Source organism: Panthera pardus, unplaced genomic scaffold (genome assembly GCF_024362965.1).
Source record: "Panthera pardus isolate Hobbes unplaced genomic scaffold, ASM2436296v1 HiC_scaffold_10, whole genome shotgun sequence".
NCBI lineage: Eukaryota > Metazoa > Chordata > Mammalia > Carnivora > Felidae > Panthera > Panthera pardus.
In genome coordinates, this window is record NW_026526655.1 from 38,357,881 (window position 1) to 38,384,492 (window position 26,612).

At 37.7% G+C, this 26,612-nt stretch overlaps 1 protein-coding gene across 10 annotated transcripts in view; it reads left to right on the plus strand.

Moving 5' to 3' along the window:
• The window catches only part of ANKRD44 (ankyrin repeat domain 44), a 324,230-nt gene extending 305,386 nt beyond the window's left edge, over positions 1-18,844 (plus strand). For 3 of the 10 annotated variants that reach the window (XM_019428337.2, XM_019428338.2, XM_053906657.1), the window contains exons 23-29: positions 6,630-6,713; positions 8,206-8,351; positions 8,805-8,887; positions 11,025-11,107; positions 12,087-12,178; positions 12,978-13,013; positions 14,506-18,844. In XM_019428337.2, the coding sequence (XP_019283882.1) occupies positions 6,630-6,713; positions 8,206-8,351; positions 8,805-8,887; positions 11,025-11,107; positions 12,087-12,178; positions 12,978-13,013; positions 14,506-14,753 (772 nt within the window). In that variant the 3' untranslated portion in view covers positions 14,754-18,844. The remainder of the gene's footprint in view (positions 1-6,629; positions 6,714-8,205; positions 8,352-8,804; positions 8,888-11,024; positions 11,108-12,086; positions 12,179-12,977; positions 13,014-14,505) is intronic. The other 7 variants (XM_019428339.2, XM_053906648.1, XM_053906658.1 and 4 more) reach the window with 3 other exon arrangements.
• Positions 18,845-26,612: the final 7,768 nt, after the last annotated feature.

Consider the following 26,612-nt stretch of genomic DNA (forward strand, 5'->3'; position numbering starts at 1 on the left):
GAAACGGTGTACTTCAGTGTCAGCTACTAATCTTCACAGTCAATTTGATTTTGAAGTCTCTGGCATTGGCCCAGGACCAGATGTCAGATGAGCCTTCTACAGTCATGAGATTTGTACACCTTGTAATTTGGCAGCAGTGTCAGTGATCAAGGGTACTTCGTAGGGTCCTTTCCAGGAATTTCATTTTGCAAAAGCATCAGAGTAAAACAATAACTGCCTGTATATGACAAAGGACTTAAATAGGTCTATTGTGGAAGATCCGATAACAATTGCAAGGAATTGACAAGGAAATTTGGTAATTTTTGTTACACATAACATTTAACATGATAAGTGGAATTATGGACAGATAAAATTATACCAGAATGCATCAGAATTTTAGGAATTTTATACAATTTCTGGAACACTTATGATAACGTATGTATGCTCACCATATAACCTGAAAACATCATTTCTTATCTGACAATGCTTCCTATATAATTTAACATACCAAATAAGCCTGATTAGTTTAATATTTATCCTTTCATAAGGAAAGAGAAAGAATCTTTTGAGATGTTTCAGGTACCTTTGAAAAATACCCAACTTCGTTCAAGGTCAAAAAGACTTCATTTAGAATTTTATTTGCGGGTGGGGTGCCTGGATGGCTCAGTTGGTTGACCATCCAACTTTGGCTCAGATCATGATCTCATGGTTCATGAGTTCTAGCCCCACATCAGGCTATGCACTGACAGCACAATAAACATTAAAAAAAAGAATTTGTTATGGAAGAAGTTTATCAAAAATATCAAAAGATTTTAAAACACTCGGTCAAATAGGATCATAGGTCACTGTGCAACAATATTTAGTTATCCATTTAACCAAAGTGATAGTTAAAGACTTTAAGTCTTTACTTTCAAATACAGAAAACTTCATACTGGCTAAAAAAACAAACAAACAAAAAACACCTTAGCTCTTTTTCTTAAGTAATTAAAGACCCATTGGGGACACCTGGGTGTCTGACTCTTGATTTTGGCTAAGGTCATGATCTCGTGGTTCATGAGTTCAAGCCTCACATCAGGCTCTGTGCTGACAGCACAGAGCCTGCTTAGGATTCTCTCTCCTCTCTCTCTCTGCCCCTCCCCTGGGCTTGTGTGCAGGCATGCACACACACTCTCTATCTCTCTCAAATAAATAAACTTTTAAAAAAAGTAAGATAAAACAAAGACATGATAAAGATAGCATAAAACACATTAAACTATTTTGGTAAGAAATAAATCTTTTGCTTTTCAGGAGGATTTCTTAAAAGGTTAAAAAAAAAACACCTTTGCTTATAATTTCTTATTGAGTGCAGACCAATAATCTAAAAAAACAAAAAAACAAAAACAAAAAAAACCCATTGTTCTTTTATTTAACAGAGAGAAAACCAAATTCTGATTTTGCACTAGTGTACTTTTGATGCTAAAACTCATTTTTTTAAACTTAAATACATCCATTCCAATCTTAGCCAGCTTGACCACGCATAGAATTCCTTTTCCAAGATTCCTTTTCTGCAGGTCTTTTACAACTATTATATCCATTCAGATTTTATACTAATTTTCCTCTCTCTCTCTTGTTCCAGAAAAAAAGTCATTTTACTTTAGTAAAAAATTACTTTCTCTTTTTTCTTATCAAAATAATCGAATAAACAAAAAAAAAACCCGTATCTTTCATACCTTTCCTTATCCAAAAAAATACATTCTACTTTTATTACCTACCTTTCTTACACAGTTGTTTTCTTTCACCCTTATTATGTCTCAATAATTTTAATTGATTAAACTTCTTAACCTCTAGAGCCCTAACTCCTAGTGAAAACTAAGAAGTAAGCAATAGTGGATTGTCTATTACATTAGCATTCGGTGGATTGGCAAATTTATAAATAAATTTCATAATTTTGAGAAGTATATTTCTCCCACATAGTACATTTTTCAATGTGGTATAAAACATGTTTACAAACAGAGCAAAACATCTCTAGCACCTTGGTCAAAGGAAGCCAAAAGTAGATAAATCTATGTTCAGTAATTAATGTTTCAGAATTTTATGTTAATTGGAAATGATCTATATAGTCAATGAATATCCATCATTTAATTTATCTCGTATAACTTTAAAGCTTCAGGTTACCAAAAACATTTTGGAAACTTTTCTTAAGTATACACACCATAAAGCATAATTATTGTTGAAAAGTTTATTTACAAACTTTTATCTTACTTACATCTATATTTTTTCTTACATCTATTTAATTTACTTGTGCTTAACAATTGTTTAGATCACTCATGAAAGTTTCATGAGATAGTAAACAGCTAACAATCATCTTAAATTACCTTTCTTGCTGACAAATTCTGTAACAGTGATGACATGAGCTTATTTGATTTTTAGTACACATAAGTAGAATGAAAGTTTTATGTCTACATTATACATCCTGATAATTCTGAAGACATGCCTGCTTTAAATTAAACCAACCATCCTAAAATTATTCTTTGTTTACCAAAGATAACCTAGATCATGTGAACCTGAAAAACATTTAGGTTAGTTTCTATATTTCAGAGAATATACTTGACTTCTGTACGTGCTTAATATTCTTTAAGCCAATTAAATAGAGCTCTTTACAAATTAATTTTGGTAATATTATCAGGAAGTAGAAAAAAACATAACATACATACATAGACATACATACACATATAGATGGATACAAACAGAAATCTTACAGCTTTTGTTTTCGAATTTTAGCCTTTAAACAGGTATGATAATGCAAAGCTCGCTAGTTTATTTAAAAAAAAAAACAACAGAGTGTGTGGGTGGTTCAACTGGTTAAGCATCTGGCTCAGGTCATGATCTCATAGTTTTTGAGGTTGAGCCCCACATGGGGTTCTGTGCCAACACCTCAGAGCCTGGAGCCTGCTTCACATTCTGTGTCTCCCTCTCTCTCTGTCCCTCCCTCACTGGTGCTCTCTGTCTCTGTCTCTCTCTCAAAATTAATAAACACAAAAAAATTTTAAAAAAGAAATTGAAACAACAAGGAAATCAATTTACAAATCAATAACAAAATTCTTCAAAAATTGGAGATGAAACATCATACTTACTCTTCCACTCATACTCTCTCTCTCAAAAAGAAATAAACATTTGAAAAAAAAATTTTAACAAAACAAATACATAGATCTAAATTTTGTTTTTGACAAATGGAATTAGTTAAGGTTATCTGCTCAGATGGCTTAAACCTCTTTACTAATATTTGAGGAGAAAACTTAAGATTTAAAAAAAAATAATTTAAGTTATTTATTTATCTTGAGAGAGAAAGAGCACAAGTGGGGTAGGAGCAGAGAGAGAGGAAGAGAGAATCCCAAGTAGGCTCTGTGCTGTCAGTGCAGAGCCCAATGTAGGGCTCAAACTCACCAACCATGAGATCATGAACTGAGCTGAAATCAAGAGTCTGAGACTTAACTGACTCAGCCACCTAGGCACCCCTAAACATTTTTTTTAATTCCAGTAGAGTTAATATACAGTGTTATATTAGTTTCAGGTGTACAATATAGAGATTTAGAGATTCCGTACATCACCCAGTGCTCATCAACACTTAGGATTTTTTATTTCCTAGTTTCCAAATAGCCTTTCTTTTTTTCTTCTTTTTTCTGACAAGAATTATTTCCCTGAAATGTGCATTTCCAACAGATGGCCTACAAACAAGTTCCTAGAGAAGACCTTTATAACATTTACATCTCAAAGGCACAGGGAAAGAATGCAGTAATTCTTTCTTCCAAGAAGGACTTCTGTTTCCTAAATCTAGGATTTTACAATACCTACAAGCCTTTTGAGATGAATAGAGGATATTTGGGGATTGATAAAAAGGATAGGTGAGCTTTTTCTGTTCTTTAAAAACCGAATTTGTAAGGCAAGGAAGGTTGGTTTTAATTCCCCCCAAAAAGGGGGCTGACCTACTCATCCAACTACATTATCTTTAATTTGCTTTTTTACATCAAGGAGAAAATCTTCCTTCAACTAAGATAGAAATCAAAGGCTTCCTTTGTTCTAGATTTAGAGCTGTTTGTCTTTGGAATGCCCCTGGTCCCCCACTCCCAACACCAGGTACATAGTTTCATTTAACTTAGTGGAAAGGCCTAAAAAAAAAGTTACTATCAGGCTCTGAATACCAACTTCCTATTTGGCCAACTTCTGACCATGAAGCAACTTTTAAAAAAAGAAGGAAGGAAGGAAGGAAGGAAGGAAGGAAGGAAGGAAGGAAGGAAAGAGAAAGAAAGAAAGAAAGAAAGAAAGAAAGAAAGAAAGAAAGAAAGAAAGAAAGAAAGAAAGAAAAGAAAGAAAGAAAAAGGCATTTCCAATATCTTGTCAAGTTTCAGCCTGGGCAAACAGTAAATATCCCTGGCAATACTGAACAACCCATGGAATACAAGAGGTGCCCCCAAAGATGGTGCAAAAGATACTACTCTCCCAAGATCCACAGCTACCTCCTAAAGATTGCCAAAAGAAAGAAGGATTTAGGACAAGCAAGAAGGCAATAGCAGTCCCTGGAAGAGAAAAAGATCAATAAACCAAATTCATAAGAGTGAATTTGGAAAGGAAGGGAAAACACAAAATTATACCTTCCCCTCTTGACCAGGCACCACAGAGACCAGAAAAGCTGAATCTGGTAAGAATTCTCACTCTTTGCCCGCTCTTGCCAGTTTTCCCAGGATCCCATCTGCAGGCTCCAGAGTGAGTGGAGTTTAAAGTAGAGAATATTGCTCTGGTATGTGTCTACCGGAATTTGGCAAGATTTTTCCATTAATTTTAATTTTATTTCAACTTGGCTGTTAAAAGGAATAACTTATAGCAGTTTACCAGAGAATTCCTTGGCATCTTATCAACACTGGAGGGGGCCCATATAATAGGGGCCCTCCTTTGAGGGTATATATGGGGACATTTGAGTTGGTATCAGAGGATTTGCACAAAACCTTCTAGGACAATCTTTTCTCCAGTGTCCTGGTGGATTGCAAATGAGACACCAATTTCTGAGCCAGTGTTTTGATGATGGTGCACTGAGGTGTTTTAAGTTTCTGGCCTTGGAGCAGTTGTACTATAGGGCCAGTAACTCTGAAAAGACTTGTTTACGCTCTTGTAGCCTCTTAACAGTGGAAAGGCAATTCAGAAGTGAATTAGTAGACTGTAAGTACTCAGGTAAGGGAGGATAGAGGGCAGTAGTAGGAGTCATATCAGTCTTACAGTCTTTATTTTAGGTACCTCTTGTGTCTTTAATTTTTCATTAACCTTTTGCAATGGATCTTTCAGTGAAGCTACCTTGGAATCTTGAAACCTTTTGGAAGCTTCTGCAGACCAATAAAAATAGGCATCCCATTCTCTTTGTTGATTTGGGAACCCTTGCTCTCAAGTCTTCTTCTCAAAGGAACAATCTTACCTAATTGGAACATTCCCCATGATGGCCATTTTAATTCTGGGTTGTCTTAGTAAGAGTTTGCCATTTTTGTAGGTATCCGTCGCATCTGGGACCACAGTTCTTAGGCATAAAATAAGCAACTGTGCTCGAAGGCAGAGTGCTCAATTCTTTGAAACTTGAGGATCTCATTTCTTTAGCTAAGCCTAGAGTCTCTTGGAACCAAATTAATACCTGAGAGAGATGTACCATTGAGTTTGGGATTTGTGTGGTGTTTTACAGTGTACCTTGTTGCATGAAATTTTCGTGAAGTTGTTGGGTGACCTAGTATGAATCTAATCTGTTCCATGACCAACTTATCACAGAAGTATGTGGTGAGCACTGTAACAGCTTTTAAGTGCCCAACCTATGCCCATCAATTTTGTGGCTTTGATTTCTGAGATTCTCATTAACAAAAGATCTACTACTCATCACAAGCATTCTTTACAATGGTGGATGCCCTAAGGGCTTCTAATAGTCCAACTTGTGCCTACTTAGATTTTGATGTGCCGTTGGTCAAAACAGTCTGCATTTTTGCAGACTTTTAATTTATTTCCCCAAGTCTCCCAGTGGTTTATGCTGTAGACTTACGTCATGGTCCCTGTTAGTCCCACAACTGCTGTCACCTAATTGTCCCTGAGCCTTTTCTGAATCATAGAACCTCTCTGGGAACTTTAATGAACACTTTTCCCTTAAAAAGTTTTGGATAAAGTGCGTTTGGCCTGGACCGTTTCAGACAAGGGAGCGGACCTCAAATCCAAGAGTGACTCACCCCCGGCCCTTGGTAACCAGAGGAGAGTGAACTCAGGGTTAGGCAGGTGCCTTGTTTGTCTTTTCCTCTTGCAGGCTGTTAGTAGTCAGCTTAGAATCCCACCCTCGTCACCTGTTAAACTGATTAAAGAAGACAATTTAGGTGATATACATCTTATTTAACGCTTCCTGAAGCAAGCAGTTCTCCAAACTCTTGAGAATGGAGACTGCCTGCTTCATGAAGCATTAAATGAAGTTTGTTGGTGTGATCTAAATTGTCTTCTGCAATCATGTGAACAGATCATAAACCCCAGATATTTGAATCAGATTTTTTTTAATGTGTCAGATTGTTAAAATATATAGTGCATAGGAAGATGGAGTAGGAGGAAACATGTAATTTTTTAAAGAGTGATACCTTAAAATGTAAACCTTATTTTCATTTTAGAATAAACGATCATGAGAATTGTGCGTCATTGCTACTTGGGGCCATAGATTCCAGCATTGTCAATTGCAGAGATGACAAAGGCAGGTAAGTGATACTGAGATGGCATGCCTCTTGTCTTGATCAATCTTAGTCTCTGCTTTGTGGTTGTAAAGTAGCCAAACATTTATTTTTTTGTTTAGTTTAAAAAGTAATATAGGGGCACCTTGGTGGCTCAGTCAGTTGAGCATATGATTCCCGATTTTGGCTTAGGTCATGATCCCAGGGTCTTGGGATTGAGCCCCACATCAGACTCTGTGCTGAGTGTGGAACCTGCCTGGGATTCTCTCTCTCTGTCTCTCTTTCTCTCTTCCTCTACCCCTCTTCCCCACTCATACTCTTTCTCTCTCTCTCTCTCTCTCTCTCAAAAAAAAAAAAAAGAACAAACAATAAAAGTCACAAAAAGTAATGTAAAAGCATGGCTTTTAAAAATTAAATATAATGAATATGTAATTAGGAGAAATTACTCTCTTATCCCAGAAGCCCCAGCCTCTTCCATCACCTTAAATTGATCTTTTCACATTTTTATATTCTACCAAGTAATTTCTACACAATAACCACAAACATATGTAAAAAAATATATACTTATGCTCTTATGCAAATGGGAGAATTCTGTTGCAATGCTCTGCTTTTAGGGTATCTTGGAAATCTTTTCATACCAGAATATGTGATTTACCAGATTATTTTTGAAGCTGCATATTACTTCACTGAATCGCTATACTCATTTAATCAGCCTGCCTTCTAGTGAAGAACATTTAATTTGTTTCCAGTATTTTGCTGTTTCGCAGAGTGGTGCAGTGAGCAGTCTAGTATATGTGTGTGTTCACATGACCAAGTACATCTAGGAAATAAAGTTTTAAACATGGATTTACTTGGTTAGAAGGTCAGTGGTTTTTATTTTTGATAAATAATACCAAATTGTACTCCTAGAGAAATCTGTCCACAGTAGATAATGTGGGCTTTTTTATTATTTAAATAGCCAATTATCTATAAAATTAAGGCCTAATTTTGAAAGTATCTTTATCAAAGATAAGAAAGAAGTCACTGGAACTCAACATCAAAGGGTCAGTGCAGATGCTCATTTTATTATCAAGGCCACCACTTACACCCTCCAAATCTAGGGGGTGCCATTCACCTAGGTGACTGAATGGACCTTGGAGAGGGCCTGATTGTCATCTCTGTAAACTGAGAAGGTTTAAATCCCTAAGATGACACTGTGCACATGTTTCTCAGGCATATACAGAAAGAGTGTGTTGAGTTTAAAGGAAACTAAAATTGGGGCACCTGGGTGGCTCAGTCGGTTGAGCATCCAAGTTTGGCTCGGGTCATGATCTCGTGGTTCATGGGTTCGAGCCCCACATCGGGCTCTGTGCTGACAGCTCAGAGCCTGGAGTCTGCTTCGGATTCTGTGTCTCCCTCTCTCTCTCCCCTCCCCTGCCTGTTCTCTTTCTCTCTCTCTCTCTCTCTTTCTCTCAAAAGTGATAAAAGTAAAAAATAAATAATAAAGGAAACTAACATCCTGTTTGTTTTAAATCATTAGGACACCGCTTCATGCGGCAGCATTTGCTGATCACGTGGAGTGCTTGCAGCTTCTTCTGAGACACAGTGCCGAAGTGAACGCAGCAGATAATTCAGGGAAAACAGCACTGATGATGGCTGCTGAGAATGGGCAGGCAGGCGCTGTGGGTATGTGCTGACTGGTGGGCTTCACATCCACGCCCAACCAAAACCAGAGTAGCATAAAACCGAGAATCAGTTATTCTCTTGGTATATGCATGTAAAAAAGGCCAGCATTTTATTTAAGCCACTTGACTCTACTTGCTAATCATCCTCAGTCCCCTGTTATTTGATTATTGGTGGACCTTTTCAAAGTGAACTCATCTCTGCAGTGAAACATCTCAACATTTAGAGACCAAATATAGCAACAGATTTATTTGACCTGGAAATAACAGAACTGTGTACAGAGAATTAAACTTGATGCCTGGAGACCTTGGATTTGGATGGAACAAATGTGGCAATAAAGTATTCCTCTTTTTTTTCTTTAAAAGCATTAAATATGATTACGTGACCATACTGATTTGAATGTGTGATTATAATTGGCATGTAGTCTGAGTAATTCTCTCTTGGCTTTTTCCATAGATATCTTGGTGAACAGTGCCCAGGCTGATCTGACTGTAAAGGATAAAGACTTGAACACATCCTTACATTTGGCTAGTAGCAAAGTATGTAAATGAATTTGAAACAGTGTTACTTAGTGTTGTAATAATAGGAAAAATAATACCACTTGAATGCTATCTCAGAAGCGTGTATCATGTCTCTTAATTAAGATGTACATTTCCCCAAGGTGTTGTCAACTCTAAGCATAATGGAAGGGGAAGAGGCAAAAAGGCAGACCCACGCAGGGGTTGATGAGGATATGACTTTCATGGCATGTGACACTTGCATTCTTGTGTGGTCTATCTTCATGCTGCCACTGTGTCTGTCTCCATGGTTGCATGACTATATCATTTTGGTTTGAAACACAGGCTGGGGCTGTAGTTACATGGCTTCTAAAGTATAAAAAGGTCCACTTGTTTTCATTTTGTTCCATTTGAAAACATTGTAATAACACAGCCAAAAATTACTCTCCTAGGAGGCAAATTAGTGCCTTCATGTGCATTTCTACCTTCTGTCCTTTTTTCTGATGCATACGTAGTTCACCACAAGGAATGTGTTTGAGTTTTTTTGGTTTTTTTTTTTAATAGTATGATGTTCGCATGTAGCCCAAGATTCCTGATTCTGTAAAAGATAAATGACATATAAATACATATATAATTTTACAAAAGGGAGATCATACTATTTTAAACCCTGCTTTTGTTACTGAATCATCTCTTATGAATATCTTTCTTTTAGATATCAAATTTTTATAGTGTTTTAGAAGATGCATGGTATTCTACCTTAGAAATGTGCCATCCTTTATTCAACCCATCCCCAACTGTTAGACGTTTGCATGTTTTAAAATATGTGCTACTATAGATGTTGTCATTGTAGAGAAATATTTTTTTAAAGAATTCTTACTCATTCCTTTAAGATAAATTCCAAATGTGAACTTACTAAGCTTACGGCTATGAATATTTTTAAGCCCAGATGGGCCTCTAATAAGATCACAACTATTTACACTCTATCAGAGTGCATTAGAATGAAAACTCCAGGGACACTTCTGAAATTACATTTCAGGGGCTCCCTTATAAGGCATTATAATGTGATGCCAATGGACACCGGTGATGGTGGTTTCTTTGAATATAGTGACAGTTAAAGGTGTTGTTTATACCCATTGGTACCAGAAGTCTTGGTTTTTCATTTCAGTGGTTGCATTTTCTCACTTCATGCTCTGGGAAGCCCATGGAAACCACAAAAAAAAAAAACTCAGTTTCATAAAGTTTGTTTCAAAGTGTAATGTTTTCATGAATAGAAGTACAATGATCTTCAACCTTTGTTGTGCAAATGAATCACTAGAGGATCTTGTTAAAATGCAGGTCACAGTTCATGAGATCAAGCCCTGCATTGGGCTCCCTCTCTTTCTCTACCCCTCCCCAACTCATTCTCTCTCCCTCCCCCCCCCCAAAAAAAATAAATAAATAAATAAGTGTTTAAAACAATGCAGGTCTGAAGTGAGGCCTGAGATTCAACATTTCTAACTCCCAAGTTAAGCTGATGTTGCTTGTCTGTGGGACGCACTTTGAATAGCAAGCGTTTAAGAAACTATGACCCCTTAACAGGGCATAGGCCTGAAGTCATGAAAGTGTCTCTGACTTAAAAATTAATTTTTTAAAATTATCAACCATCTCTTATAAGATATAAAGATATCTTCCCCTGGTTGAGGAAGAAAAGAATGAACTTTCCTGAAAGAGTTCCTTCACAACATAATGATAAGTGATACTGGTAATAGATGTGATGGAAATTTCAGGAGTAGATGGGTCACTGAGTGTCACTGAGGGCTTGAGGAAGGAGATGGGACTTGACATATGTTTCAAAAGTAACGTTGACAGACTTATATGTTTACCAGCTGACCTTGCTGAACTAGCATCTCCTTCAGTTCTCTGAACATTAATTCTGCTGTTACCTTAGAAATATTAATATTTTAGATTAGAGTTCCATTAATCAAGTCCTAATAGACCTTATCCAGAATCTTTGAGAATCTAGCATCCTTTAACCATTTGCTTTTTAGAAAAAAAAAGGAATTACTCAGAAAATAGCCTTAATAAAATGTTTTGAAGCAAAGAATGTTTGTTTTAAATTTAAAGCAAAATCAAGTAATTTTGCAGGAACTTTTCTGTGTTTCTGTCTTGTGTTTCTTATTTTTTTTTTTTTCTTGATTAGGGTCATGAAAAATGTGCCTTGTTAATACTTGACAAGATACAGGACGAGAGCCTTATTAATGCAAGAAATAATGCACTGCAGACGTAAGTGTGACTACTACAGTTGGATTTGGACATAGTTTATTCATACTCATTTCATAGTAGTTTATTCAACAGATATTAAGAGTGTGCTGTGTGCCAGTCTAGCACTGAGAAACACAGCGGTGAAAGACATAGTCCTGGCTTCTCCTTCAGGAAGTTGACAGTCACATACTGACAAATACTGACAAGCTAGACATCTTTAGTTAGAATCTTTATTTTGATATGCCTTCAGAGAATTATATAATATAATACACTACCATTATGTATTCTTACTGGAAAGTGACAGTTTTATAAATCAGGTTCCTCGAATACATTTGAAGGGTTTCTAAGCAATTTGGCCTAATTACATTTAATACAATTCAGTGTACTCCTCAGCATGGAAGACCTAAAGGCTGATTTGTTTTCCAAATTCCTTATGCATTTTAGGGCAAAGGAGTATTAGGATTTTTTTTCCATTAAGTTTCTTAAGATGTATATAGCAGAGATGAGTATACTGGGTTTGACATTATTCTTTAAGGTATTCGAAATTCAACCAAATATTGTTTAGTGCATCTAGTAATAATAAGGAGGTTTGAGATAAATATATATGAGTGATATTAATACCAATCATGTTGATGGACAGTGTGAAACAGTCATTCAAATGCTAGAGTAGAAAGCAAGGGGTAAAGAACCTTCTAGAAAACATGCCAGAGCTTGCGTTCTTTTTCTGACTCCCTATGTACTGTTATTAGGGTTGTTTAAGATGCAGAGTATTTGTAGTATCTGCAGAGAAATCTGGACCAACATGGAAGAACAGTTGGATCATTAGCACCTGGAAAAGATTTAGTTGGCAAATATTTTTATTTTAAAAAATAAAAATATTCGTGTACTATTTATAGATTCTTAAGTATTTTTTTTTCCTTTTAGCAATTCAGCTACCCAAAACGACACATTCTCATACAAATATGCATCACAGGTGACGTTAGGTGTTGTCTTGTTTCAGACCCCTCCACGTGGCTGCACGAAATGGCTTGAAGGTGGTAGTTGAGGAGTTGTTGGCCAAAGGGGCCTGTGTACTCGCTATAGATGAAAATGGTAAGTGGAAAAAGTAAGCAATCACCACAGGTACCTTACCTATGCTGTGAAGCTAGAGGAAGATGAGAAAGATAGAAGCTCATTAAAAGGGCAGTGAGAATTCTCTACCCTTGGAAGTTTCTGTGTGTGAGAAATCAAACAAGGATAATTTGTCCTGTCTGTCTTTGTAAAATACGTAGTCTACCTGTAGCCCACCAGTGCCTTCCATTTTGCATGTAATGCCAGCAGCTGGTCTCTGACTCCTCAGCGTGGTGGTTAAACTGTTTTAGACACACTGAAAAGCTTTCAAATAGGCATTCAAACTTCTAACTGCATACGCTGAAGAGTTAGAGACTATCCATGTCATTAGTGCATGCTCAGGGGCTCAAAGAAAAACCCAGGTCTTTGTATTTCAGTTCATTCTGAGATCAAACTTTTTTTTTTTTTTTTTTTTTTTTTTAAAGAACAGATCAAAACTCATATTCTCAGTATGGCTATTTGGGGAACATGAGTATATTGTTTAATTAATTTCTAGGCTTGAAAGCTTCTCCTGATCTATGTAACATTCCTTTTCTAAATGAACTAACTCTTAACTCTTAGCAGAAGCTTTCTACTCTGCTTCCTAAGAAATTTGGAAAGCTTATGAATACCAGAATTGTGTTAAACTACCATTTTAAGCACAAGGCCTATAAACCGTGGGGAACAAAAGACGAACTTCTGGATATTTATGAACGATGTAATTTTTAATGTGGCATTAATTGTGGCATTATTATTTATAAAGTATTATAATTAATGTAACTCAATTAACTGCTTATTACAGGTATTGGAACTAGCAGCCCATGCCTATTTCTCAGAAGTAAGCATTAGCCATATGACATTAGCTAATTCCTATTAGTTTTTGTTTTGCAGCCCCATTTATCCTAGCATGTACCCCCCGCTCTTTCCCCAACCTGACTCATCTAGGAGGCGCAGAAAGTTCTCTATTTCTCCATGTCCTTGGTTGTCCCACCCACCCCCCTTCCCCCTCACCTTCTTATCCCTATTATGTATCTTAGGGTTGGCATGCAGTTTTTCTCCAAAGTGACCAAAAGAGATCAAAATAAATTAGTTTTGTCTTTCTCCAGGGTAAGCCTGCTGCATTTGAGGCTTGTCCTGCCAATAGTAACCTCGGGAATGGGAGGCCTGGGTTAGTGGAACTGAGGCCTTTCTTAGAGCTTAGCTGTATCCCAAAGGCCTGGGAACAATTTGGGGCAGTTTTGTACAGCAGCACAATCATAAATCATACCTGTCTATTTTTATTGGTTTTCTTACTAGAGAGAGGAATAATCTGTTGGGGGAAGGAGGGCAGGAGCAGAAATTAGGTCAAGCGTTGATAAAACAACAAAAGGTTGGGTTTTATTAAGCCAGTTCCTCTGAATGAATGAGGGAGAGGTGGTAGGAACTTTGCCAACAGAGAAGATAGGCTAGCCCTTTCAGGTCAATAGAATAAAGGCTGGGTAGGGATAGTAATTAAATCAAAGAATTTATCTACCTCCCCGTGCACCTGTTGCACGTATTGAGATAGTTTTCTCTTCTGGATAGGACACATCAAGTCTAAATGGTAGAGAATGACATGACTCGACAGTCATTTTCCCACAGTTGGGATTTGGGACTTTGATTGGTGGTATTGGTATTTTTTTTAATTCTATTAAATTTCCGCTAATTGATAGTAAATTTCAAATCACAAACAACCAGTGCTTTCCTGTGTCTGATCTGCTCAAATGATTCCATTTTCCTAGAACTAGTTAATTGGTATAGACTTTATATAAATATATACAGAGCAACAAATCTGCATTAGTCACTTTTACGGACATCTGATTTTCAGTATCTCTCCTAACCTGACACACGATTACCTACTATGGAAAGTCATTGTTCTCAGAATGAGAGTGCTCTGGCCCAGGCCTGAGGCGCATGGTGTGCGTGTGCTCTCAAGTGGAAACACCTTTGTGGTTGTCCTGTTGCTGGTTTTTTTGTGTGGAATTGTGTCCCATCCCTGCCCCCTTGTGTTTCTGTTCACTAGATGAAGACTAGAATTCTGCCTAACTTCGGATAACATAGTGCTTGTTGTCATGTAAACTGAAAAAACAAAAACAAACCCCAAAACCCTTCATGAAGTGTCTCCCCCTCCTAGTTCCCTCTAGCCTCACCCCTAGCATGACTCATGGGAAGTAACTCCTCTTTTTGCCTGGCATGATTTCTAACTCAACATACATCTCCACGTGTGAGGTCGTTTGAGATGTACTGTGGAATGCTCACGGCGCCTTTGGATTTCCTGGACTAACCACTGCCTTGTCTGCATTTACGCCCAGGTCATACCCCGGCCCTGGCTTGCGCTCCTAACAAAGACGTGGCTGACTGCCTGGCCCTCATTTTGGCTACCATGATGCCTTTTTCTCCTCCCAGTACAATGACGGCTGTCAACTTCGTTTGTTTTAAAAAAGACAATTTGAGCAGGACGACCCTCTCCAATCTGGGTAGCATGGTTAGCCTGTGCAGTAACAACGTAGGCTCAGAGGACGGGTACAATGAAAATGATTCTGATTCAGAAACGTTTTGACTTTGGACTGTAGAAGCTTTTCCCTCATCACCCATAATGGAAGAAGGGAAAGAAATTTGACTTCCAGGTTTATGTTGTGTTCAAGTGTTATCATGGGCCTGGGCTTCCAGAAGCCTGTAGAGAAGGAATTAATCAAACCCAGAGAGGGCAGCTAGGCTGTAGGACAAAGCACTCACACAGATGGGCGCCAATTTTTATTTGTCTTTATGTTTTCCTTAGATCTAAGATACTTCTGTGAAAGTCTACCTCTCATTTTAAGTAAGAAGTAAAAAATGCATTTAATTCTTTTTCTTTTGGCATAATGCAATTGAGAGGGAGCGGTTCTCTATAAAGAATTTTTTTTTCATATACTCACCCAGTTGTGAGTTCTAAGAAGCATATCAGTATGACATTCATGTCCCCTGGAAGGGGATGGAAGGTATGGATAGGAATTGCCTCAAATCTTTTCTCACTTTGATGTTTACTTCCTTACTAGAAGCCAAAGGTAAAGGTGTTCATCTTCAGAAATGATGCCTGTAATAATCTTTTTGAGGGAGTCCAATTATTCATATATCTTCTCTATAATACGCACTTAAATATCCAGAACTTCTTTCCAAGGATTTTGTCAAAGTTGCCAGATGAATGGAAAAATTCACTGAAAATTGAAGTTGCTTTTTTCACTTAACACAAATATGGCACCGAATACTCCCTGTAACATGTCTGTGAGTAGTTTTCACCCGACTGATTGAATCCAAATCTATGTAATAAAAGTTCAGGTGAAAAGTTGTATTGCACCAAAACTTTGAGACATATGCAAATTTAATATGAAACTACCCTTTATTTATTTGCTAATTCATCCTTAAACCAGAATGCTAACTTTTTAAAAAACATCAGAACCATCGACCTTGTTTATCAGTAGTAAAACGTTAAATGAGCTTCTCAGTCAAGGTCATGCCAAGTGAGTGGAAGTGTGACTACAGAAGGAAGCAAAGGAGGTGAAAGCAGAAAGTAGAAATGGGTGATGTGGAAATTAAAGCCAACTGATAGTTACTTGATGATCAAATCAACATAGTGAATACTGCGTCTGCTCCCTCTGCCAAAGCTTCTAGGTCAAATGGACCCCGTTCTGCACCTGGAATAGCTGTACAAAAAGAAGAATGAAACTCTTTAAACATTATGCACCTACACATGCACACATATATGTATATGTGTATATATATATATATATATATATATATATATATATATGTCTGTAGTTCATCAACCAGCTATACGTGAGGACCAAAATGCTTCAGTCTAAAATGGAAGAATTTAATTGTTTTCCTTCAAAGTGGAAATGAGAACTGAAGTAGCTTTTCTATGGAGTTCAACTGTAATCTTTTTGTGTAACAGTCTTTGTTGTATTTTATATTTCCTAAGACACAGATTTCTAGTTGATGGCTTAACATTTGTAACTGAGGATGTGTTGACCAAGGCTTTTTTTTTTTTTTTTGCCAAACTAGAGAAAATGTTCATATACTTTTGATGTAAATGTGTTTGTATTTATTTGAAATGAAACAAATGTCGAGGAACATCCGTTGTTTGTCCTCTGTGTTAATTGCTGTGTGCGTGACTTGGAGTAACAAAAAAGCAGAAACACCCTCCGGACCCTCGCTGGGCTAGCCAGCAGTCGTGGGCCAAGCCCAGCCTTTCCCCTGCTAAGGTTGCCAGCCGACCCTCAGGTTCTTCCGCGTCGGCTGGAGAGGGGTGCGACATCCAGTGCTCAGCCCCAGTCTGTAGCCAGCCTTGAGAGCCTAGGAGACACTGCCGTCCTTAAAGCTCTTCTGCGAGATGAAAACTCAGGTGGGTGGTGGATCATATGCACAAAGGTGGCCCAAAGAAAGATGCAGGAACTATTCTGAACACGCTGAAAATCTCACGTGGTCCCCCAAACGGAATGGGAAATGATATCAGTGTGTGAGTCCATGTACCAAGAGAAGAAATACAAATCACCAGCTCAAGTGCTATTTTCCGCTTGAGGAAGAAACAGGAGAGAAACGTGTTGCATTCGGGAGGGACTCTGACGTTTTATAATCAGTTCCATTTTCACCCTGGAAATTTCTCTTTTATAGCGTGTGTGAGATATTTTTAAAACAGTGTTCTATCATATCTGGATCAAATACACATACCGTATTATATTTTTCATCTAACTGTAAAAGACTTTACTCTTACTCTTTTAATATTCTGGATTTAATTAAAAACTCACGTTGGGTTCTTCACAGATGAGAACTTGTTCAAAGGACTTCTAGAATTGATATTAATTCCACTGACAATTTTTGACACCACCAACATTGTTTTTTAAATTCTTGGTGTTGTGCTCCCCTCCTTCCTCTGTCCTTTTTGTTTGTTTAGGGAAGATGAATTTTTAAAAAGTAGATAAATTGCTAATGAGCAATAATGACCTTGTCTTTACCAAAACACTGAAAGTAAGGGAGATCCAATGCTAAAAAAAAAAAGCACGATATACTGTGGTGTCTTTTCTAGAAGTGAATGGAAATCTTGCTCCATTGGCATTTAAAGCAGGAAAGGAAATGCCTGCTTTTAGTGGGTGAAGCAGCGTTCACATTTTTCCTGCAGAGTAGCCTAGAGATACAAGGAAGATTGCAGCAAAGCGGTGGCGGCCATGGACATTTCTCTCCATGTAGCTGCATTTTGACTTTTCCCCTCTCTCACTGCTAGAGGGAGGACAAAGGAACAAAATGAAATCATGCTCGCTCTGAATTGTTCATTGAATCAGATCTCTCTCCCACACTCTCTCTGTTTCTCCATTCCCCAAGCCCAAATTTTTTTCTTTAGGAAATGACTTTTAAAACTCTGAGTTCTGTGTGTTTCAAGTACATCTCGTAGAAATAAAACTAGATTTGCAGCATAGCTTTCTAAGAAAAAAAAAATTATGCTTTTAACTGAGTCTTAGCTGTTTAGCGCTTTTACCTAAATGTGTTGTTTTGGGACTGTATTTTAACCACAGCCACAGGGATCATGTTTCATTGCACTTAACCTATTCGCCGTGTCTGCCTATCCTTGGTAAATACATTACTATCTCCAAATTGCCTAAAATCTGCTATGATTCTACAGTAAAAAGCTCAGGGGATTTCTATTTATCACTACTAAAAGGGCACCATAGTATGTTTTGGTACTTTAGGCAGTAAACAGCTGCTTGATTTTTTATTTTATTATAAGATTAGAATAAGAACATCAAATGGATTTGCTGCACTCGTTATTCTTTGTACTGTTGAGCAACTTGGTTTGCGTATCTGTTGCATTGGTTGAAGAACTCACCCCCTTTTTTGTCTTGTAATATGAAGTTAGAGTGCCTTTTTATATTTGTATATTCTGAAAATGTTCTGTGAAATGTTTTGTATTTTTTTCGTTTGAGTGTTATCGGAGCAATATAATACCAGTGAGTTTTCATTTCAGCCTTTCTTTGAATGTATAAAGTGTCTTTTTTTCCTATTTCCCCTTTACCTGCTTTGAAATGAAAATGCCGAAGTTTTCTATGGGAATTATGTTGAATTTTGCAGTGCTAAAATGCTTTCTTCTTACAAAACTGTAAACCATAGGTCAATGTTCTAGGGGAAAAGCGTTTTAAGATAGTGACAATCTGAGTGTGTGTAAAAATGTAATTTTATGCGTTTCTTATGCAGTGATCTAAAAATTCAATGCAAATATCTTTTGTTTGGTAGTTTCGTCTACATATTTTATGCTTTAGCATGTGCAATATATCTTTGCAAAGCACGATGATACAAATCTGGTGCCAGTGTTATATTTTGCATAACATATTTGTAATCGCATAAAATACTGTTTGATGATTTCAGTGGGATTTTGTCTGTAATGTTTTCTTATGTAAATTGGAGTTGAATGACTCTGGTAAATGTCATGACTGTAAAAATGAAGACAATGACTTTTAGTTCAGTGAATGACTTTGAACCAATCTGAATCTTTTCAAGCACAGTTTAATACTTTTTCAACTACTGAATGCTAATAATGTAATGAAGTACTTAACTGTAATATACTATGGAAATGCATTCAGATGGTTATTTTTACAAATAAAAACGGTACAAATATTGTTACAATTTGTGTTGGTCTTTAATTTTTCCAGTTTATGCTCATTTTACCAATTATTCCGCTAACTTAAATCTTGGTCACCACCGAAGCCAAATTGTCCTTAAATTTTGAAAATTAACAATCAAGATAGAAGTGTATTTCCAGACTTGCTATGTCTGTTTATACCAACTCAGTTAGAGGGGGAAAAGTTAAATATGTATAATCGTGTTTATTATATTTATTTGTGCTTCCAATTTTTTTGGCAAAGGATCTGAGCTGGCCTGCAACAAAGGACACGTGATAAACTGGAAGTAGAAAAATTAGGACAGAAAAAGAGTACAAATATGGGAACCATAAGATTTAATACAGTGGCTCTGACTGAATGGGAGCTTGCTCTAGATTCCTAAGGCACTCACGGTGAGAGGGGCAATGTGACTGTGTAAATCACATATCTCAGAAAGGGGGAAGTCTACTAGGTCCTCAAAATTGTGAAATCAACCACACTTATCTTTGTGGCTGCCACCATTACCCTTCAACTGCTTCATTGCAATACAAGGCCCCACCTCGCTGCACTATCTCAGAGGTTTCAATAGAATTTTCTCTCTTTCTCACATTCAGAATTCCTCCCATTAAGTAATAATTTCAGGGACAGTCCTTAGAAGCATTAAGGAACAAATTCCCAGGGACGCCATTTCCAGCTGAAGAGAAAGAGACTCTGGGGTGGGGCCCTCTGGAGTTCCTCAAAGCACAGTGTTCTGGAGTGCTAGCACGGTCTAGCCCAATCCCATCATGAAGAAACTGGATTCCAGAGAAATTACATAATTTGCTCAAATTTGTATAATTGATGATCTGAATGTACAACCTGTGCCTATAGATGTTCTTTCTTTTATGCCATCCTGGCAATAATGCTTTGTGATTGTTGGGGTTGTTCCTGCTTAGAGATGTTTAGGGAGGTTTTGTACTTTGCAATGTCTCACTCCTTATTCAAATATACAAATGTTGGTGCTTTTCATTCTGGACGACTGTGAAGCGTGAGTCATACCACAGGTAGGTACTTCATGTAGTTGAGAGCTGAGTGTCTATATTAGTTACCTAATGCCGTGAAACAAATTACCCCAAAACTTAGTGACTTAAAACAACAAATGTGTATTATCTCACAGTGTCTGAGAGTCAGGAGTCCAGGCACGGTTTAGTTGGGTCTTCTGTCGCAAGGCCCCTCATGGGTTGTAATCTTGGTGTTAGCCGGGGAAAGATTCATTTCTAACTCACTCATATGGTTGTTGGTAGATTCTTCATGGGTTGTTGGACTGAGGGCTTTTGTTTCTTGATGGCTCTTCACTGCCTTCAATTCCATGCCAAATTTTTCCATTCCCAACAGGGCCAGGTCCCAACCCGGTAGCTTACCTCACTAGAGCTAGCGAGCTGAAAAAAAGCCAGAAGGAGAAAGTGTAAGACAGAAGTGATGGCTTTTTTAAGTTTTATTTATTTTTTTCTTTTTTGAGAGGGAGAGAGAACAAGATGGGGAGGGACAGGGAGAGAAGGAGAGAGAGAGAGAATCCCAAGCAGGCTCTGCACTGTTGGCACTCACGAACCGTGGGATCATGACCTGAGCCTAAATCAACAGTCAGACGCTTAACGACTGAGCCACCCAGGTGCCCCAGAAGTGACAGCTTTTAAACTGAATATTGAAGTGAAATTTCGTTATTTTTTCCATAATATTTTATTCATAAGAAGCAAATCACTAAGTTTGTTCCATGTTCAAGGGACCAAAGGGTCTGACTACCAAGAGGCAGTAATCACTGGGAACTATTTGGGAAGCTATTTATCTCACTGGATCTATCACAATGTCCTTCCAGAGCATAGCATCCTCCTAGAATAACTTCTTCCCAGTCTTGCTAAGGAAATTGTTTACTTGACTTCCTAAATTCAAGAAAAACATAGGGATCCCCTAATTTCACCTGTGCTGTCATAAGCAAGCAGAAAGGAGCCGATGGCTTCTGCTACAGTAGCTGTATTGTTGAACGTTGCTGGTGCACTTTGTCTCCAAACCGCTTGTCAAAGGATCCTTCTAATTCCATTCAGCAGGTTTAGATCCTGGTACATCCGCCCCTCACTGAACACATTTCATGTGTTCCAGAATTAGCTTGCAAGGCACAAAGGCATTCAACTAAAAAGCTATTAACATAACATAAAAAATGTTGTGGGTCAAAGTGCTCTATGCATTGTCTCTGGCAAATTTCATACTGAAGATACATTTGCTGTAAAATATAAAGCAGCAAAGGTAATGGCTGTGCCATTCATTAATTTTCAAGCACTCCAGGGGGTGATTGGAAACATGAGCTCTGGGGCTGGCACAGTAACTGTGGGTGTGAGTAAACTGCTACTAGCATTTACCGTATTAGCATTTACTAGGCCAGGGGTACCACCAAACGTCCCACCAAGCCCAGCGTGCGACCACCCTGTCCTCAGTGCTGGTGCTCTGCCACCTCACAACTCATCCGCCTCCTCACCATTTTTGCTGAATCATTTCTTCATCGATTTGTTATTTGTGAAGCCAGCCATATTTTTAACTCTTTTTTCACAGGAATTGCATAAACAGGCTCAAATATGTATACCTGTTAAAGAGCACTTACAAGTTTAAGAAAAAGAATTTCAGGGGTGCCTGGGTGGCTCAGTCGGTTAAGTGTCCGACTTCGGCTCAGGTCATGATCTCACGGTCCATGAGTTCCAGCCCCGCGTCAGGCTCTGTGCTGACAGCTCAGAGCCTGGAGCCTGCTTCGGATTCTGTGTCTCCCTCTCTCTCTGCCTCTCCCCTGTCCTCTCTCATGCCCTTTCTCTCTCTCTCTCTCTCAAAAATAAACTATTAAAATAAATTGTAAAAAAAAGAAAAAGAATTTCAGAAGCAATGTTGACAACATGGTCCCTGATTGTGTGTTTTTCCAGAAAAGAGCACATGCAAGTGAGTGGAGAGGAGAAACTACTGTGCAGAATTGAGACACTTAATTCTTTTGTTATTAAATACACGAATGCATGTATGCAGATATACTTTCCTTGTCTTCAGCAGGGTATGATCGTATCTACGTCCAGGTGGGGGAATCCTGTTCACAACGATGGGGCACTTGGCCCACAGTCACATAGCAAGATTTGGCAACAAAGCACTATTGTCTCATGTTCTCTCATGTTCTCTAGGCGTTGGTAGACACAATTTCTAGGATACTTTTTTTTTTTTTAATCTTTGTGGCTACCACCACAAAGATAAATGACGATTTAATGAAGCAAACTTAAATTCTAGAAGGATTTTATAATTTTCAAGGAAAAATTAGTGAAGTGAAGTGGTACTTGGAGTAAAAAAAACTTACCCATGTTTATATTCAGTTGAAAGCACCCAGCAAGTTTGAGAACTTGAATAACTCATATTTCTTATAGTTGGGATTCCTAAGATTTACAAACATCTAAGCTCAGATCTTAATGACAAGTTGCCAACCATATAAAGACCAGAGGAAAGAGAACAGTCAGTGCCAACACCCAAAGGCAGGAGTGAATGTGGTATGTTCCAGGAACAGAAATGGGGCCAGTGTGGCTACAGACTTGTAGGGTAGGAGATGAGCTCAACAGCAATCTGGAGCCAGATCTTATTAAATTTTATGAGCCAGAAGAAGTAGTTTCTATTTTATTCTGAATGTGATAAAAATCCACTGAAGAAATTTAAGGAGAAAAATGGCTATGGTCCTATTTTGTTTTTAAAAGATCATTCTAGCTGCTGTAAGGAAGAAAGAGAGGAACCCTAGTGATCAGTTCAGTGGCCACTGCAATAGAATAGACAAGTAAACATGGTGGCTTGGAATGGTGTGGCAACAAGGGAAATGGAGAGAATGAGGAAATTTTGGAGTATTCTTGAAAGTAGAGTTGGCTGACCTTACTGATGGTTTGATGTCAAGTAAATAGTCTAGAGTTTGGCAGAGAGGCTGGGGCTTGGGTCATGTGAAATTATAGATGACCATGGGAGATTGCCTTGGGAGTAATAGGGAGAGAGAAGGACACTGAACCATGGGCACACCAACATTTAGAGGTCAGAAAGAGGAGAGAACCTAGCAGAGAACATCAAAAAGGAATGGCCAGTGAGGAAGGAGGAAATGCAAGAGAACAAGGTATCTCTAAAACCTGGAAAAGAATGTCATGGAAAAAGGAGCTTCAGTTGTATCTATGGTGTCAATCACTTCTGGGAACTCAAATAAGACATGACAGAGTGACGTTGGGTTTGGCAACATAAAATTTATTAGTGATCTTTGTAAGAACAGATGCATCAGAGTGGTGGGGGCAACAATCCAGAGGATAGGATGAGGAGATAAAGCAGAGAAGCTGAAGGGAAAAAGAAAAGCAAGGCAGTAGTTGAAGGAAGCTCTGGAGACTGGAGAGGGTATTGTTTTTTTAAGATAGGACATGTTTTATCATATTGATGCTGAGGGAGTGTCTGGAAGAGAGCAGGAAGAAGGTCTGGGAAGCGATGGAAAGTAATTTTGGAAGGAACATTTTGGAGCAGCAAAGGAAGATTGCTGATTAGGGCTTAGTACATTTGAGATTTATGACCATTAATTTAAATGATACCAGTCATCCTGATGGGTTTTTCATCAGATGTCTGGGTACAGGCATAGAATAAGTACATAGTAGGATTTAAAAAGGGATAGAGCTTTGCGAGGCGAGTCAAGGGAGCTATGGAACTATGGTGATTTCAATAGATATGGTTATATGGATCATGGATTCTAAACTGGGTAAGGAAGGAAGTGAAGTCATGAGGGAGGTTATGGAGAATGAACAAGGGGTAGAGTCACTGAACTGAAGGTCTTGGCAAGATGGAAGGATTGCTGAGTTGTAGCATCAGAGGTGATGAGCTAAACATGGGATGCCTGAGGTAAGGCTTTCAGAGGTGGCACAGTTTTGATGATGACAAACCTAAAGAGTGGGTAGTTTAGGATGATTGAAGGAAAAAGCATTGGAGGTGCGGAAGTAAAAACTGAGGAGGCCAATATAATGAAGGCCCCAAAGCCATTTCACATAGTATTTGAGTAAAATTGATGAGAAAATTTGGCCATTTCAAAACATCTGTTATTCAGGTTGTTTACTTTAAGTTGCTGTAGACTCAGAGTTGATTTATTATCAGGCTGAAGTTTGGTTCCAGGATTAGGATGATGCTTTTAAAGAAGAATGGTCAAGTGCATTTCTGTTAAAAACAAACACAAGAAAAAGAACCAACCAGACTTTCATTATAATAGGATGACAGGTTTCATGACCATATGGTTTAACCTAAATGTGTTTATGATGCTCTCCAGAAAACATGACAGATGGTTAAGAGCCACAGAATGAACAAAAGGAGTGTATGGATCAAACATCTTAGTAATAGCAATGACAAACTGAATACTTAGCAGTAGGCTTTCCACAGAAGACAAAAGACTAAAACCACTGGAATTCTGTCTTGCTCTTTAAGTGAAAACGAAATTTGCCTTAAAATGTTAACTGTTCCTGAAAATCTCAATTTTCAACTAAAAGGAGAGAAAGCTAATTTGTGTTTATAATTTCCCTTTGAACTTCTTGTTTTTTTAGAAATGATTTCTCCATTTCTAAGTGCGTGCCATGTTTCTATTTTACATTCTTTTTCAGTCTTGAGTTTACTCCTTGCTGTTTCATTATTACTTAAAATCTAGGATGATTTTGCTAGAGGAATGTTACCCAATGATTCATTTTCTGCTTAACTTCATTCACAAGGGTCTACCCATTAGCATGTAAATTTTGATGGGGCTGCTGGGCCAGTTTCATTTTGGCATCAGTGCTAACAAAGCTGATAAAGGGTTCAGTTGGTACCATCTGGGAGTTTGCTTTGTGATGTCACAGCTGACACTAGAAATTAGATTGAGAAAACTAATTAATTTCCCACAATATATTTTAGATGTGGAAAAAGAAAAGCCCTTCAGGGTGCTAACAATATTTCCTAGAGATAAGAACATATTTTCTAGTGTATATTAATGATCCATCCTCATTTTTCCGGCTGCCAGCCTCATGATCTGATAGTGACTTGGATGGGGAACAGAGGACATTCTTATTAAGCTGCTGGTTCTGACCAGAGCACCAAATAAAAATCATCTTATCGAATTAGTCGAGCTACTTTTTCAATCAGAGTGAATAATAAAAATAGCCCATACCCACTGAATACTTCTTCTGTGCCAGGCACTGCTGTGAGTGCTTCCCATGTATCAACCCATTTCACCCTACCTAGAAGACAGAGGTTATTATAACCCCCCAGCAATACACAATAACTAGAGGCAGATCTGGGATTCAAATTTAGGTGACTCTAGAGTTCATAATCTTAATTACCATAGCATGGTAATGTCTTCTATGACAGTAAATATTTGTATGCAACAGGGGGTTGGTAAACTATGGTCTGTGGTCCAAAACCAGCAGCCACTTTTTTTTCAATAACAGATCTATTGAAATATAATTGATATACCATAAAATTCACTCTTTTAAGGTATAAAATTCAATCATTGTTAGTGATTTCAAAAAGTTCTGTAACAAGCACCACTATCTAATTCTGGTAAATTTGCATCACCCGAACAAGAAACCCCATATACATTAACAGTCATTCTCCATCCGCTCCTTCTCGCCTTCCCTGGCAACCACTTACCTACTTCCTATCATTATGAGTTTGTCTATTTTGGACATTCCGTATAAATGAAATAATTCAATGTATGTCCTTTGTGACAGGCTTCTCAGCATAAAGTGTTCAAGGTTTTTCCATGTTTTTTCATGTGTCATTACTTCATTCCTTTTTATAGCCAAATAACAACTTGATTGTATGGATATACCACATTTTATTTATCCATTCATCAGTTGATGACATTTGAGTTGTTTCTACTTTTGAGCTGTTATGAATAATGCTGCTATGAACACTGTGTACAGATATTTGTATGGACTTGTGTTTCAGTTTTCTTATGTTTATACGTACAAGTGGAATTGCTGAAATTTCTGGGTAACTCTAGATTTATTTTTTGAGGAACTGCCAAACATTCCATCAGCAATATATGAGTTTCAATTTCTCCACATCCTTATCTTACTTCCCATTTATTTTTATTACAGCCACCCTAGTGGGTGTGAAGTGATATCTTATTGTGGTTTTGATTTGCATTTCTGGTTCATGACTAATGATGTTGAGCATTGCTTTGTGTGCTTATTGGTTATTCTTAAATCTTCTTTGAAGAAATGTGTATTCAGTCCTTTGCCCATTTTATTTATTTTTTTAATGTTCTCTTTTAGAGTTTATTTATTTTGAGAGAAAGAGAGCTCGCAAGCACGAGTGGGGGAGGGGCAGAGAAAGAGAGAGGGAGAGAAAGAATCCCGAGCAGACTCTTCACTGTTAGCACAGAGCCCAATGCAGAGCTTGATCTCACGAATTGTGAGATCATGACCTGAGCCAAAATCAAGAGTCTAAGGCTTAACTGGCTGAGTCACCCAGGCCCCCCTCAATCCTTTGCCCATTTTAAAGTAGAGTTATTTACTTTTATATTGTTGAGTTGTAAAAACTTGTTATATATCCTAGGTACAAGTCCCTTATCAATATAGGATTTGCACATTTTTTCTCCCATTCTATTTTTTTTTCTTGATTGTGTCCTTTGAGGCACAAAAATTGTACTTTTAGTATCATATGTAAAAAAAACCACTTCCTAATTCAAAGTTATAAAGATTTACTCTTATGTTTTGTTTTAAGGGTTTTATAGGTATAGCTCTTACATTTAGAATCTGTAAGTC